Raw genomic sequence first — 13,264 nt, 5'->3', positions numbered from 1 at the left:
GCGGGTCTCTCCTGGGACTCCTGGCTTTGCGGGCCTCAGTCCTGGGAGCAGCCTTTATGGGGCCTGGCAGCTTCATCTGTATAAAGGAGCTCACTCTCGGGCTTCCCCTTGAACAGGAGAAACAACAAAAGCTGACGCTCCATCTTGGTTTTCTTTCTAGGCATGCAGTTTCTGAGCAGACTCATGCCACAGTCTGAAGCCCACTGATTTTCCTCAGAGGAGAGGGGCTCTTTTTTCTTCTCAGTAGAATTAGAAAAGTCCACAAAATTTTAAAGCTGCCCCAAACCTTGGAGTTGCCAAAGGGAGACAGGGCAGGACAGCAGACGTGGGCAGAGGCCCAAGCAGGACCATCCCCACCCCATGCTGCTCTGCTACTTGGCCTCAACTGCCATTTCTCCTTACGCAGAAACCATGAGCTGACAGTACCCAGCCTGCTTGCCTGCCTGCCTGCCTGTCTTCCACGTGTGCCCTGCAGCCTGGCGTCTCCCCAGCTGCCCTTCACCAAGTCCCCTCGATGGCGTCCCTCACACCCCACCAAGGCAACAGGCCCACCTACCGTGAGGCTCATCAGGATGGCTGTTTCCACTGGACCATCTGCTCCAGGAGGCTGGGCTCAGCACAGGTACCAGTGTTCCAAGTGATTCAGTTAGTGAACAAATGAACTAATGGTGACATCCACTGGGAACCCGTCCCGGGGTCTGAGCAACTATAAAACCCCAGAGCCTGATGCAAACAAAAGGCATCTCATTGAGTTGCAAGAAAGCAGCCGCTTGAGAACTTAGGATTTACCCCCAGACCTCGATAAATTCCACTCAGATTCCTGCTGCTTTCAGAGCAGGGCTGCTGGTGGCTGCCGCATTTCTGTCCCTAGTTGGCAGTGCTTATCTCTTGAGAACAACTCATCTGCACTTAGGAATACAAACAAGTCCCATTCAGTTGTGTTCTGGCGGATGGCCACAGCCCTCCATTGGCAAGGAGGCCATGGCTGTAGGCCATGAGGGGAGGGCCGAGTGATGCAGCGGCCAGGGAGGAAACCTGCACAGGGCAGCGGTCCTGTGGCCATGAGTGGGACTTCACAGGCAGAGCCAAGGGGCCTAGCCACCTCTCCCGGCTCAAAGGCCAACCTGCCATCCTCGGAGTGCTCCAGACCTGTGCTGGGCACACAGCTGGGCAGATGGCGGTAGGAGGTCAACCTCACTGGCAGTAGGGCCCAGTAAAACTGTCAGGCCCCACAGCCCACCTGGACTTGACCCAGACCCTGCCAGCCATAGCCGTCATCCTCCCTTAATGCAGAAACGTGTGGGTTCTGCCTACCTTTCAGCTGTAGAAACCAGCCTATGCTGGTTTTCTGAACAGGCTAAAGAGGGGTGTGTGCCAGGCTGACCCTTCTAACTTCCATCTTGAGATGCCCACCACCACCACCAGTGGCAACAGGGCCATGACGGGGACAGTCTGCATGAGCCCCCGTCTGTGTAGAAAAGGGAGGAAGCAACAAGACCAACCCCAGACAAGGCAAGAAGTCATTGGCTTTATTCAGAAGCTGCTGGTCATTTGATGGGAAGGCATATATGGTACAGAGTTACAGCGTTTAGTTCACCACACAGAGGAATCATTAAAATCTTTACAATTCATTACAGTCTTTGGATTTTTTTTAACTCCCACTTAATGTGTACCAAATCACTATAATCCCCAAATCAAATCATTTCTATGTGTGAACTCAAGATATTTACAAAATCCACACAGAGAAGCTGTTCAGACTCTCCCAACACCAGTAGCGTGTGCAGCTCACCAGGGCACCAGGCCTTTCAGAGAGAAAGAGGCTTTGGGTACAGTTGTTGTGGGGGTGCACCCCAGGGAAAGGCACTACAGATGGCCCCGCCACCTCAGTGCCTCCTGTCTAAGGTGGCATGGGGCTGGTGGCACCAGAAGCATCAAAATACGCCTCCACACCCTGTAGCCTCCGCAGACAGGGCGCCTAAGCAAGGACAACTCGAACCCAGAACCTCCTGCTTCATGTATAGGCAATGCTTAAGCCCAGGGGAGAAAAGACCAGGAATGAAGGGGACATGGACACTTCTAGGCCTTCCCAGGAACCCAGATACACACCTTCCCTGTCCCTCCACTGCCCAGCACTTCAGTGACCATCCCTACTGCACACCCTTGTTTCTCCAGCCACAAGTTAGTGTTAATCTACGCCAAAGAGCAAGAGGAACGACGAAACTTGAGCAGGCCTCACCCAGCGCCTGCACAGCTTGCCTAGCAGGAGACAGGGCTGCCCAGGAAGCTGAGGGTAGCTGAAGTGCTGAGAGCCTCCCACAGGGAGCAGCTAGTGCCTCCCTCTGCCCTAGGGAATGAGTAGGTTGAATGCAGGAAGGACCCAGGGGCAAGCTGCGGGCAAGGCCCAGTGGGGTGCTGTCCACCAGCCTCCCCTCCAGCTGCGCTGTCCTTCCAGAGGCCACATCCTGCCCTTGGGGCAGGGGCAACAGAGGCACACCCTGCGCCCCCTCAGCTATGGACACAGACTCTCACAACACCAACAGGACCAACTCCTCACAGGCTCATGAGACCCCGAGCACAAGACCCTAAGCTGGAAGAAAACTCCAGCCAAGAGCGCAGAGAGGTCTCCACACCCCAGCACACGCCTGTCCCCGCAGGCCTGCTCAGCCTGTGAACAAGGCTGGAAAGGAGGTTGAGCTCGCTGCACCAGGTAGGGGATGCCCCTGGGAGATGGGGAGAAGAGGCCTGGGTGAGAGAAGGTGTCCCGCACTCTGCAGGACAAGGACGAGGGGCCTGAGCCACGTTGGTCAAGCCTCCCGGCTCCTGCGCTCCTGCTCACAAGCTCTTCAAGTCGATGATCCCTTTTTATCCTCCTCCACCTTAAAGGCCCAGAATGATGAAGAGCAGCACCAGGTTCCCCTCCGGGGTCTATGACCACGGCTCCAGCAGGCCCTGCCTGACTCCCACCTCCAGCTTTCTCTCCTGGGGCTCCCGGGGCTTGGCCTGCCCGAGGGAGGGGTTGGTCCCTGCCCAACAGCCACACAGGGGACACTGACTCCAACTGAACCAGACTCCAGAAGAGCCATGCTGCGCAGGAGGGAAAGGAGAAAAGCCAGGCAGAATCCACAGCCCACAGTGTCCCCAAAACAGGAAGGGAAGGCCACTGGTCAATGCCTGCCTCAGGATGGAGGCTCCCTCCAGTCATGCTGTCCCAGAAAGGGGCAGACCGGATCCCCTTGGCAGGGCCTTGGCCAGCCCTGACCCCTCACAGTGCCCGCTTACAAGGAAGGATCATGAAGACGCCAGCCCCAGGACAGGCCTGTACAGACACAGGCTGGACACTGACCCTGCCCGAGGGACTGCTCCGGCCTTAGGCTGTTCCTGGCTGTCCCCTGGTGGTCAGAGTGCCCTGAGTTAATTGTCCTGGCCTCTGGCACCATGTGCTGCCCATGCTGGCCAGAGAATGCAGGGGGGCCAGCTCCGGCTTGGTGGCCCCATCTGGAGATAAGGTCTAGCACTGCTTCTCATAAGGGGCTTCAAACCTCTTTAGAACCGGGTTCCTCACCAAAAACTTCCACGATGGTTTTTCCAAGAACCAGACCCAGCCGCCAGGAGTGCCCAGTGCAAACTCCAGCCCAGAGGTGCTGTCCTGAGCTGGGGTCGGTGGGCAAGTTGAGGCTGCTGGAGATAAGACAGTCTGGGGGTGTCCTCCACCCACCGGGACCAGGCCTGGCCCAGTTTTGTGTGCGCGCGCGCGCGCACACACACACACACACACACACACACACACCCCCCTACCTCAACACAGCTGACAGAAAAGGCCCCCATCTGGCAGGGAGGGGAGCCACCCCTGGGGAGGCTGTGGCTGGGCCTGCCTGAGGCTGCTCTGGGGGCCTGGGAGGGCAACCGGCCGCTCCCTCCCCAGGCCGCCTGCCGCCAGGTGGAGGAAGTTAAAATGCCACCGCGCACCAGCGAGGGGGGTGCCCCTCCGTGCTCCTTCCCTGTCCGGTCTCATCGCTCTCATCGTGGACAAAGGCCACCAACAAACACGTGTGTGCAGGACACACACACACACACACACACACACACACACACACACACACACACAGTCTCCCCCAGGAAGCGCTGCCCAGGCAGGAGGCCAGCGTCTGAGGACCAGAAAGGCCAGGGCACTCAGGAAGGCCCAGCACCAGCCCAGGCAGAGGGCGATTGAGCTCGCAATGATTTCAGATTTTAAAAATAAATATAAATAAATATATCCCAAGCATCCGGTTAGGAGAATCAATGGCAAACAGAAGACCTTCCAGCCAGGTCTAGAAGCCAGGGCTCCCAGAGACCCTGTGGGACGCCCTCTGCCGCCCCCTGGCCCTGACGGGGCTTGTCCCCTGCGGGGAGGCGGGACAGGGACAGCCAGGCCCACGGGGGCGGGAGGCAGGAGCCCCGCAGGCGCTGGGAAAGTCACTCCTTAAATTAAGGCGTTAGGGGTGCCAGAAGAGAGGGGAAGGGACGCACACAGACCCTGCTGGGTGCCCCCAGGCAGGCGGAGTCCCCGGGCCTCCCTCGGTGGTCCCACCACCCGGGGTCCTCCGGCTCCGCACTTCCCACCCGCCACCGGGAGGCACAGCTAGGGGGCCTCCTGGGCCACCGAGGACAGGGAGAAGCCAAGCTTCCAGGGCCGGGAGGACAGGGAATGGGCAGTCACCAGCCCTGTGTCGTGCAAAAAGCATTCCTCAGCCTGCTTGGGGCGGGTCCCCAGGCGTCACAGGGAGGGCTCGGCAGGCTCCCTGGGTGTCTGCCTTGGGTGGCGGTGGCTCAGCTGGCCCAGGACTTCCGGTTCTCGGGGTTCTTGTGGCCCCTGTCGGCCTTGGCCAGAGCGGCCGTCAGTGAGGCCAGGTTGCTGGCGGAGCCCGAGAGGGTGGCGCTCCGGCGGGCCTCGGGGGCGCCCTGCGGCCGGAGCCCCGAGCTGCGCCTGCGCCCAGCCCCGGCAGCCCTGCGCACGCGCCCGGGCCTCACCAGCAGCCCGTAGCCCGGGTTGCACTTGAAGTACTGCTTCCCACCAATGGAGCCGTCATTCTTTCCTGCAAGGGAAAAGGTGGCATCATGGAGGGGCGCCCTGTCTGTCACCTCCCTTGCTGTGTACCCCAGATTGCCTTTGTGCCTGGTACCAACCCCTCAGGCCCTGCTTGGTCCAGCAGGAACCAGGGCATGGGGTGACCATTGCGCGGGCAGCGAGCAGTGGTCACCAGAACTCGCATCCCTCAGCCCCGTGGCCTCGGGCGACAAGCCCTGCAGAGGACGTGGGGAGGCGCAGGCGCAGAGGCCTGCCACAGCAGAGCGGGCTCGGCCACTCCAGGGGCACAGGTCCCTGCACTGAGTGAGCAGAGCCGACTGTGGCCAGCGGCACTGGGAAGACTCAGCCCTGAATCCACAGGGTGAGACCCACAGACGCCACGCCTCATGTGCCCAGAAGGGACAAGGGGGACAAAGGTTTCCTTGTGAGGGCCAACAAAACACATCTAAAAGGAGGTGCAGGGCGGGGTCCGTGCAGCCAGGCGGGAGGAGCAGGACCAGCAGCAGCCTTCCTGGCCACCGCAGCAGCCGGCTTGGCCAGCACTGCCGCCCCCACAGTCTGCTTGGGGACAACTCCTCGCTACTTCTTTCCCCAGCTCTTCCACATCCTTTCCACTCTCCAGTGCTGGAGCTGGTCTGCCTGTCTGCCCAACTGCCAGGCCCTGGGCCTCTCAGGGGGACGCCCAGGCCTCGCCTGCAACTAACATGTGTGTCCAAAGCAGAGTCCTTGCAACTGGGTCAGTGACCCTTTATCTAGCCTGTGGTCACACCTGAGCTGTCATCCCTGAGGGGCCACCCAGCCCTCTGGCTGTGGTCCCACCTGCCCTGACAGGGGGCCCTCTCGGCCTGGGGTGGCCACAACCTCCCTGCCCAGCTGCTCCACATCCTCTCTCCAAGCCACACTCTGTTCACACCCTCCAAAGCAGGGACACAGAATCCATGGTGTCAGTGGCCGGCCTTCCAGCCTGGCCCTGCCTTGAGGTTCACGTACTCGGGCCCTTGGCTACAACTGCCCTGCCTGACCGAAGGCCACCTTTCCACCTTTCCCCTCTGCTCATCCATTTGGTTTTCCTGCTTAGTATAAGATACCCTCCACACCCACCCTCCTCACCCCTTAGTACATTTTATTTTCTTCACAGCATTTATTACTATCAAATTTTTTGTTTACTTGGTAATTTTATCCCCTCTAAATCCCCTCCTGAGTTGCAAGCCCAGCAACTCAGGAGGCTGAGGCAGGAGGATCAAAGGTTCGAGGCCAGGTGACCCAAAGCAACTTAGACCCTTACTCAATATAGGAAATACAAAAGGCCGAGGTGAAAGTGCCCCAAGTTTAATCCCTGGAACAAAATAAATAAAATCTTTTAAAAAATACAAGTCCAGTTATATCAGGGCCTTGTTCTGTTCACCAAGACATGTTTAGAATCTAGCAACTTGAATACAGTATGTGTTACTACTCGTAGATGAATTATTTGCTAATACCCTTTTAATCCTTGTTTTGTTGTTTTTTGGGTACTGGGGATTGAACTCAGGGGTACTTGACCACCGAGCCACATCCCCAGCCCGATTTTGTATTTTAGAGACAGGGTCTCAGGGAGTTGCTTAGCACCTCGCTTTTGCTGAGGCTGACTTTGAACTCGTGATCCTCCTGCCTCAGCCTCTCGAGCTGTTGAGATTACAGGTATATGCCACCGTGCTCAGCACGTGTACACTTTAAATGGGTAGAACTTATAATATATGAATTGCTTCCCAATAAAGCTGTTTTAAAACAATACTGAGGGTTGTAGCTCAGTGGCACAGCACTTGCCTAGCATGTGTGAGGCACTGGGTTTGATCCTCAGCACCACATAAAAATAAACAAAGGCATCTGTCCATCTACCACTAAAAAAAGTAAAAAAGTTTAAAAAAATAATACTGAAAAAACTTTTGAAGGACAAATATACCCTCAAGTCTTGCCCCTATTCTTCTCATTACTTCTAAGATCTGACACTCAATCACATGATCCAAGAGGCTGCAGATCACAGGTCCCCTCGTCACCTCATCCAGAGCTCCCAACCTGCGGACTGAGGCCAGGAAATCCAAGGAATAGCCAAGAGAACCCAGGAACCAATGAGGGCAGGGGCTTACGCCCTGAGCCCAAGCTACTGTTCTATTTCAAAAGCAGGCGCTTGTGTAACTTAAAAAAAAAAAAAAAAAAGTGCTGGGTGCGGTGGCATGCACCCTAGTCTCTGCTACTCAGAGGCTGAGACAGAGGGTCATCTGAGGACAGCCTGGGCAACACACTGAGACCCTGTCTCAAACCAAAAAAAGCATTTAAAACCATTACTAAATTTACAGTCGCTTTCAGTGACAGTCTTGGGTTTCTTAGAAGGTTCAAAGTTAAACAAGAAAACTAGCTCATCTACTGAAGATTCCTGGTTTTGAGAAGCCACAGCTGGGAGACTCAGCCAGGTTGTGCCCTGGGAACCCAGCACCCCCGCAGTGCCACCTCATATGGAGCTGCCTCTTGTCCCCACCGGCCACCCTCCAGGGACCACTTACCTGATGGAAGGTCCAGCTCCACACCAATCCATGTCCCCTCCTGGAAGTCAGCAGGCCCGACGTACCTCACGATGCCTGTCTTGTTGGTGCCCACGGCAACGTACTCCCCCTCTCTGAGCCACTCGGGGACTTCACTGGTATCCTCAGAATCAGAGGCCACTTCTGGTGTCCCCAGGGCCTGCCCCCCAGTGTCACCAGACCCTACTGTGGCAAGCAGGTCCTCCTGGACCCCAGAGCCACCGCCCAGCATGCATGTGAACGACTTCAGCTCCGAGGTCCGCACCTTCTGGATTCTGAACGGGGACACAGGTGCCAATGGTGGGGGGTCAGGGAGCAACAGGGCCCTGGAGGCCTCAGGGTCCCTGCTGGGGGCAGGCGGGGGAGGCTGGGCAGCAGGCTCCTCACGTCCAGGTGGGTGGCTCTGCGCACAGGAGGGAAGGACGAGCCCAGCCTCCGGGGCAGCCTGGCTGGGCGTTGGTGGAGAGCCAGGCGTCTGGCCAGCAGGGACAGCAACATCCAGGCCCAGGCAGAGTGCATCGGACAGGGTGGCAGTGGAGACACTGTGAGAGAAGTAGCCGCTGGAGGCCTCGCTCAGGGGGCTGGGGGGGCCGTCCTGCCCTTCCGGGAGCTGGGTGACCACAGCGGCGGGCGGTGGGGAAGGCACTTTGGCTGGTTTCTCGGAGCTCTTCGCCCCAGGGGCTGCCGTCTGCGCCGCAGTCTCAGAGGCCACACCAGGCCCGAGGCTGCCTTGCGGGGCCTGCAGCAGGAGGGAAGCACCACTGAGAACTGCAGATGGCACCCGCGCAACACAAGCCAGGGGAGCAGCTCCCCAGGGAACAGGCCTGGCTCTGGGCAGGACAGCCCTGGCCACAGTGCAGCCTGTGTCTAACGTGACCCTGGTCTTGCACACAACCACTCCAGGTGTGCACAGCACTGACGCTGGGGAGAGCACTGAGCAACATGGCAAAGGCCCGTCCCTTGCACCCTTATGTAAACACAGATGCCCATCCCTGCCACCCAGAGGCAGGGCAGGAGGCAAAGCGCCAGGCCTCAAAGAGCAGCACACTAAACCCCGCTGCCCCGTCACGGCCTCTGTGGCCTCCCACACTCAGTGGCACCCCGGACACTGTGGAAACAGACCCTCCCACCACCAGCCTCGCCAGGCGACAGGAGAAGCACTGAAGAGGCCAGAGAGCACTTTCCCAGCAAAGTCCAAGTGATGACCTCATCGGGGGGCCTGAAAGTGCTCAGCAGTGCGGGCACCAGGGGGGCTGACCCTGGCTGGGGGTCGAGGGGGAACGAGGGGGACAGAGTCGGCCTGCGGCCTGCCCTTTCTTCCAGAAGCTGTTTTTCTGGCTGCTGTAGAAGCCAGGGCCAGTCAGGGGTCAGGGACCTCTAATCCTGGAACAAAGACCAGAGGAGCCACTGGAAGACAGAGCTGCTGGTGGCTGGGCCAGCCTCTTCTCTTCACATGGCTCCCGGAGTCCCCAGCAGAAGACTCACACAGAGCCAGGTCTCACCGGGGAGGACAACAGTTTCCGAGCTACGCGAGGTGCCTGCGTCTGTGACTGGCAGGAACGGCGGAGCTGGGGAGAAGGCGGATGGGGCGAGCTGGGTGGGGTGGGATGCTGTTCAGAAAAAGAAATATGTTTTCCAATATTTATGGAAAATTATTTATATTACAGGAATGGTCATTCCCCATTTGAAACACAGGATTTATTTGAACTGGGAAACGGCTGAGATCTATAAGTCTCTTACAGTTACTTGGCTTAACTCAGCAATTTGATAAATCACGCATTTTCCCGTGGATTGTCATTTATATTCCTGTTTCCAGGGGCCTTCTCTCCCCACAAGGCACACTTTCAGGGGATGAAATTAACGGCACCTCCTGAGATTAACAGCCCATTTTTGTGATGGATTTCTGGGCTACAAAATTTACTCAATCCAATAGATCAATAACTGTCACCATCATAAATACTCTAAAAGATTAGGCAATCCTTCAATCATTTTTCTTTTGCAACTTGTACATGTTTTATTTATTCTTCTGTATTTTGGTTTTAATATGACTGGCCAAGTGGGGAAGAAAGCACAGACTAGAGGAGGGGGCAGAGCCTCAACAGCCACAGTCTGTCCCCGCAGCTCCACCCCTGGCTGCTCAGGGCCAGCGGGGGGCCTGGGGTGGTCCAGGCTGGTCCAGAGATGCTGCCATAGTTTGCAGGTGTCACCCAACGGTGCCACAGGCATCACTGAGGAAGGACAGGCAGGAATGTAGCACGTTCACTCTACCCCTTGGCCCAGCAAGGCTGAAGGGTCATCCAGGGCCCCGAGAAGGGAAAGGAGCTGGAGGTGAAGCGACAACAAGAGACCGGAGAGGGCAGAGGTGGCCAACTGCGCCCCAGCCCCCGGGCCCCCGGCCCGCAGCACTTCTCCACTGGACCTGGTGGGTGGGTGACTTGAAACCTAGCTGCCATCTCTTGACTTTACCTTGACCATTAAGAGAGGCATTTCCAGAAACTTCTGTGAAGGCCGAGCTGAAAGAGCCACCAGAGGCTCTGTGGGAGCTGGGTGGGTGGCTGTCCTCACCACAAGACCCTGCTCTCCCTCCACGGGCTGGGCAACCCCTGGCTTGGGAGAGGACACACGGCACGTCCCCAGGGAGAGTCATGACACCCACAAGCAGTGGAGTAAGAGGGCCTGAGAGCGTGAGGGGTGCCGGGAGGTGTGAAGCATCTCTCGAATTACGGGGCCTTTTTTGCTGTTGTTTTAATAAATAAAATTTCCCCATGAAGACGGAGCATTTCCTAAGAGAACGACGGCACAGTGGGAGAAAATAGCTTCTCGGCTCCTCAGATCCCAAGTGCTGTTGATCTGTGGGAGACCGTGAGAGACTGTTTTCTCCAGCTTAGCATTAGTGTCTTCACACTGATACCCTGAATCAGAATGAAATGTAAAACTAAGAATTAAGCAAACACTGAGAAGAAGGAGACTGTTCTGTTTATAGAACCCCCTCCGCCTAGCAGTGGGCTACTGCAGCACAGATGACACCAGCAGCCACACGATTAGCAGGGTGGAAATAGAAAGGGCCACAGAGGGAGGAGCAGCGACCTGCACTGTGGTTCACTATCAAAACAGGAACGAGAGGAACAGAGGGCAGTTGTGCATCAAACAGTGCTAGTGTCGGGGCCACCCACAGCAGTTGGGGCAGCCCCAACCCGAGTCACTCACCTCCTCTGTCCTGGTCACCCGGGCATCGGCGAAGGCTGGCTGCACCAGGATCCGAGGTGCCGGCTGAGGAGACAAGCATGCTGTGAGGGGGCTGGACAAGGGGGACCACTGGAGCAAGTCTTCCCTGGACAGCGGAACGCCATCAGAGGGCCCCTGGGAGAACCTTCACAACCCTTGGGAATTTCACGCACCTGGCCAGCCAGGTGCATGGTGCCAGGGCTCCAGGCCACAAGGAAGCAACTAAGCCAGTGAGGGCCGCCAGCCAGCACACAGGCTTGAGCGCCCCAGCAGACACAGCATGACCAAGGACTGTGCTGGGCAGACATGTGGTGTGAGACTTTGCATGGAGAAGTAACTGGGTTAGGAAAGACCCAGAAAGACTGTGGGCAGGAACTGGAAGCTGCCCCACACTGGATGGCCAGGGAGAACTCATGGACACATGCGTCAAGAAAGCACGAGAAGGAAGCCAGTGTAGCTGGAGCAGAGAGAGCAGGAGTGACTACAGGAGGCCTTAGGTGCCTGAAACTAACCTACCTAGGTGACAAAAGGGGGTCACCCGATTCCTGAGCAAAGCAAGAAGACACTGAATGTCAGGCTAATCTGGCAGTGGAATGCAAACTGACCAGAGAAGCATTTAAAGTCCAAAGAGAAGATCAGTAACAAGGGTCCCCAACAGAGCAGGTGTGAGGCGAGAGTCTGAACTAACGGACACAAGCAACACACAAGAAAGGACGTGGTCACCATGGACACATGATCCAAGGACATACAGAATGAAGATAAAAAATAACAAGAGCCAGAATAAGGAAAAGGAAGTCAGGAGGAAGAAATGGAAACGAACAGTCGTCTTGTACCTGCTGGGTTTAAAACACAGTGGGACCAAGAGGAAAGGAGTTGATGATTTGTCTCTGGAAGAAACCAGGCTCCACCATTCCTGCCTTAGCTGCTCACCAGCCTCTGGTTCCTCCCAGGTCCCCCAAGGTGCTCCAAGGTGCTGGACGGAGCCAGCTCTGCATGCTAAGCCCTAAAGAGGGACCGTCCTGGCAGAGTCGGTGCAGACAGGCTAATGACTGCAAGTCCCGCTCCCCTACAGAGTCCACCTGTAAGCCTCCCTCTTCTTCCCTAAGCCATCCAGGTGCTCTGGCTCCTGTGTGTCCTGGGGCCCTGAGGCACCCACAGGGTCGGGACTGACTACAGGCCCAATGGCCTAAGCAATGCCCGACTTCCCTCTGCCTAAGCTGAAACTTGCCTGAAGGGAGAAGAGCCTTCCTGGACCAAGAAGGTCCACTCAGCAGGTGTTCACCCGTGTCCACAGCCACAACACAGCCACACATGGCAAAGGGCGCCCCTCCTGCCACGGGCAGATGTGGACGAGCAGGGCTACTGGGAACTGATTCTGCTAAAGGGTTTGAGGGAGGGCACAGAAGAGAGGGGATCCAGAAGACCACAGAGATACAGCTCGGAGGGTGGAAGGACACGATAAGCACACACACTGTACCCAGCAGACACTGGGCGCTACCACGGTGGGAAGGGCAGGAGAGGGGCTCAGAGGCGTGTTTCAGAAAGGTGGAGGGGCAGGGTACCTGGCGGCAGGGCCACTGCAGCTGCCTCCATTCTCTAACCATTCCGGGGTCTGGCTGGTGACCCCACCAGTCTCCCCACACTCTGTTCCTCTCCCTCCGGCCCTGCCACCTGCCCACATGGACTCCCCGATGGACCAGAAAGCGTCCAGCATGCACCTTGCCCTCCAGCCACAGTCCTAGAGTGGAGGCTGATGGCTCTGTTTTTAGTTTTTTCCCCACAAGTGTCTAAGGTCCCCTGCAAACTGGAAGGTAAATATTTAGTATATACTTCTTAGTAAAGGCAAAGTAAAGTTTCTTATGCTCGAACTCTAAAATACTTGGATTCTTCAGTTAGATCTGACTAAAAATAGATAAAAGACTGTGGTTGATCATTTCCACCCAGGTGACGCTTAAACCTTAAAGCACAAAAATATAGAAACCCTACTAAAGGTGAAATGGTGACAACCTAGGATGGAACTTTTCCTAAAATGACACTCCTTCCCCTTTAGAACAGAGCTTTGAAACACAGTTTACACTCTTCCTTATGACTCAGGGTGACTGTACAATCCAGGAGATAACTTAATATCTGTTGAAATGAATTCAAGGACCAGACTGGATGTGACACTGCTTTGACACTCGACACAGGTCTCCAGGGCTTGAATGCACAGGGCCTTGCACAGTGCCACCAGCAGCAAGGAGCCCAGCCAGGCCTGCACTGTCCAGCCTTGGGGGAGCGTGTGCACGCAGGCAGCAGGGCTGCAATGAACCTCTGAGTGGAAATGTGGAAAGCAGAAGGGATCCAAAGGCCGGAATCATAACTGGATGTGTCCTGAACACCTGCAGGGGTGGGGGGAGCAGACGCCTGAGCAGCATGT

The 13,264-nt window shown here is 56.7% G+C and overlaps 2 protein-coding genes across 5 annotated transcripts in view; one reads left to right on the top strand and one right to left on the bottom strand.

Annotated features, from left to right (window-relative positions):
- The window catches only part of Hmbox1 (homeobox containing 1), a 194,305-nt gene extending 192,699 nt beyond the window's left edge, over positions 1 to 1,606 (top strand). The window contains exon 11 of the mRNA XM_076853528.1: positions 407 to 1,606. Within this exon, the coding sequence (XP_076709643.1) occupies positions 407 to 415 (9 nt within the window). The 3' untranslated portion in view covers positions 416 to 1,606. The remainder of the gene's footprint in view (positions 1 to 406) is intronic.
- Kif13b (kinesin family member 13B) overlaps positions 1,510 to 13,264 on the bottom strand; it is a 160,742-nt gene continuing 148,987 nt past the window's right edge. For 2 of the 4 annotated variants that reach the window (XM_076853515.1, XM_076853513.1), the window contains 3 exons: positions 10,831 to 10,893; positions 7,606 to 8,362; positions 1,510 to 5,075 (listed from right to left, as the gene is read on the bottom strand). In XM_076853515.1, coding sequence (XP_076709630.1) covers positions 4,810 to 5,075; positions 7,606 to 8,362; positions 10,831 to 10,893 — 1,086 coding nt within the window. In that variant the 3' untranslated portion in view covers positions 1,510 to 4,809. Of the gene's footprint in view, positions 5,076 to 7,605; positions 8,363 to 9,080; positions 9,234 to 10,830; positions 10,894 to 13,264 lie in introns of those variants that run through there. The other 2 variants (XM_076853514.1, XR_013091164.1) reach the window with 2 other exon arrangements.

The sequence above is a fragment of the Callospermophilus lateralis genome, chromosome 4, assembly GCF_048772815.1.
Source record: "Callospermophilus lateralis isolate mCalLat2 chromosome 4, mCalLat2.hap1, whole genome shotgun sequence".
Classification (NCBI taxonomy): Eukaryota; Metazoa; Chordata; class Mammalia; order Rodentia; family Sciuridae; genus Callospermophilus; species Callospermophilus lateralis.
The sequence above is the reverse complement of the archived record's forward strand: the minus strand, read 5'-3'. Positions and strand labels throughout refer to the sequence as shown.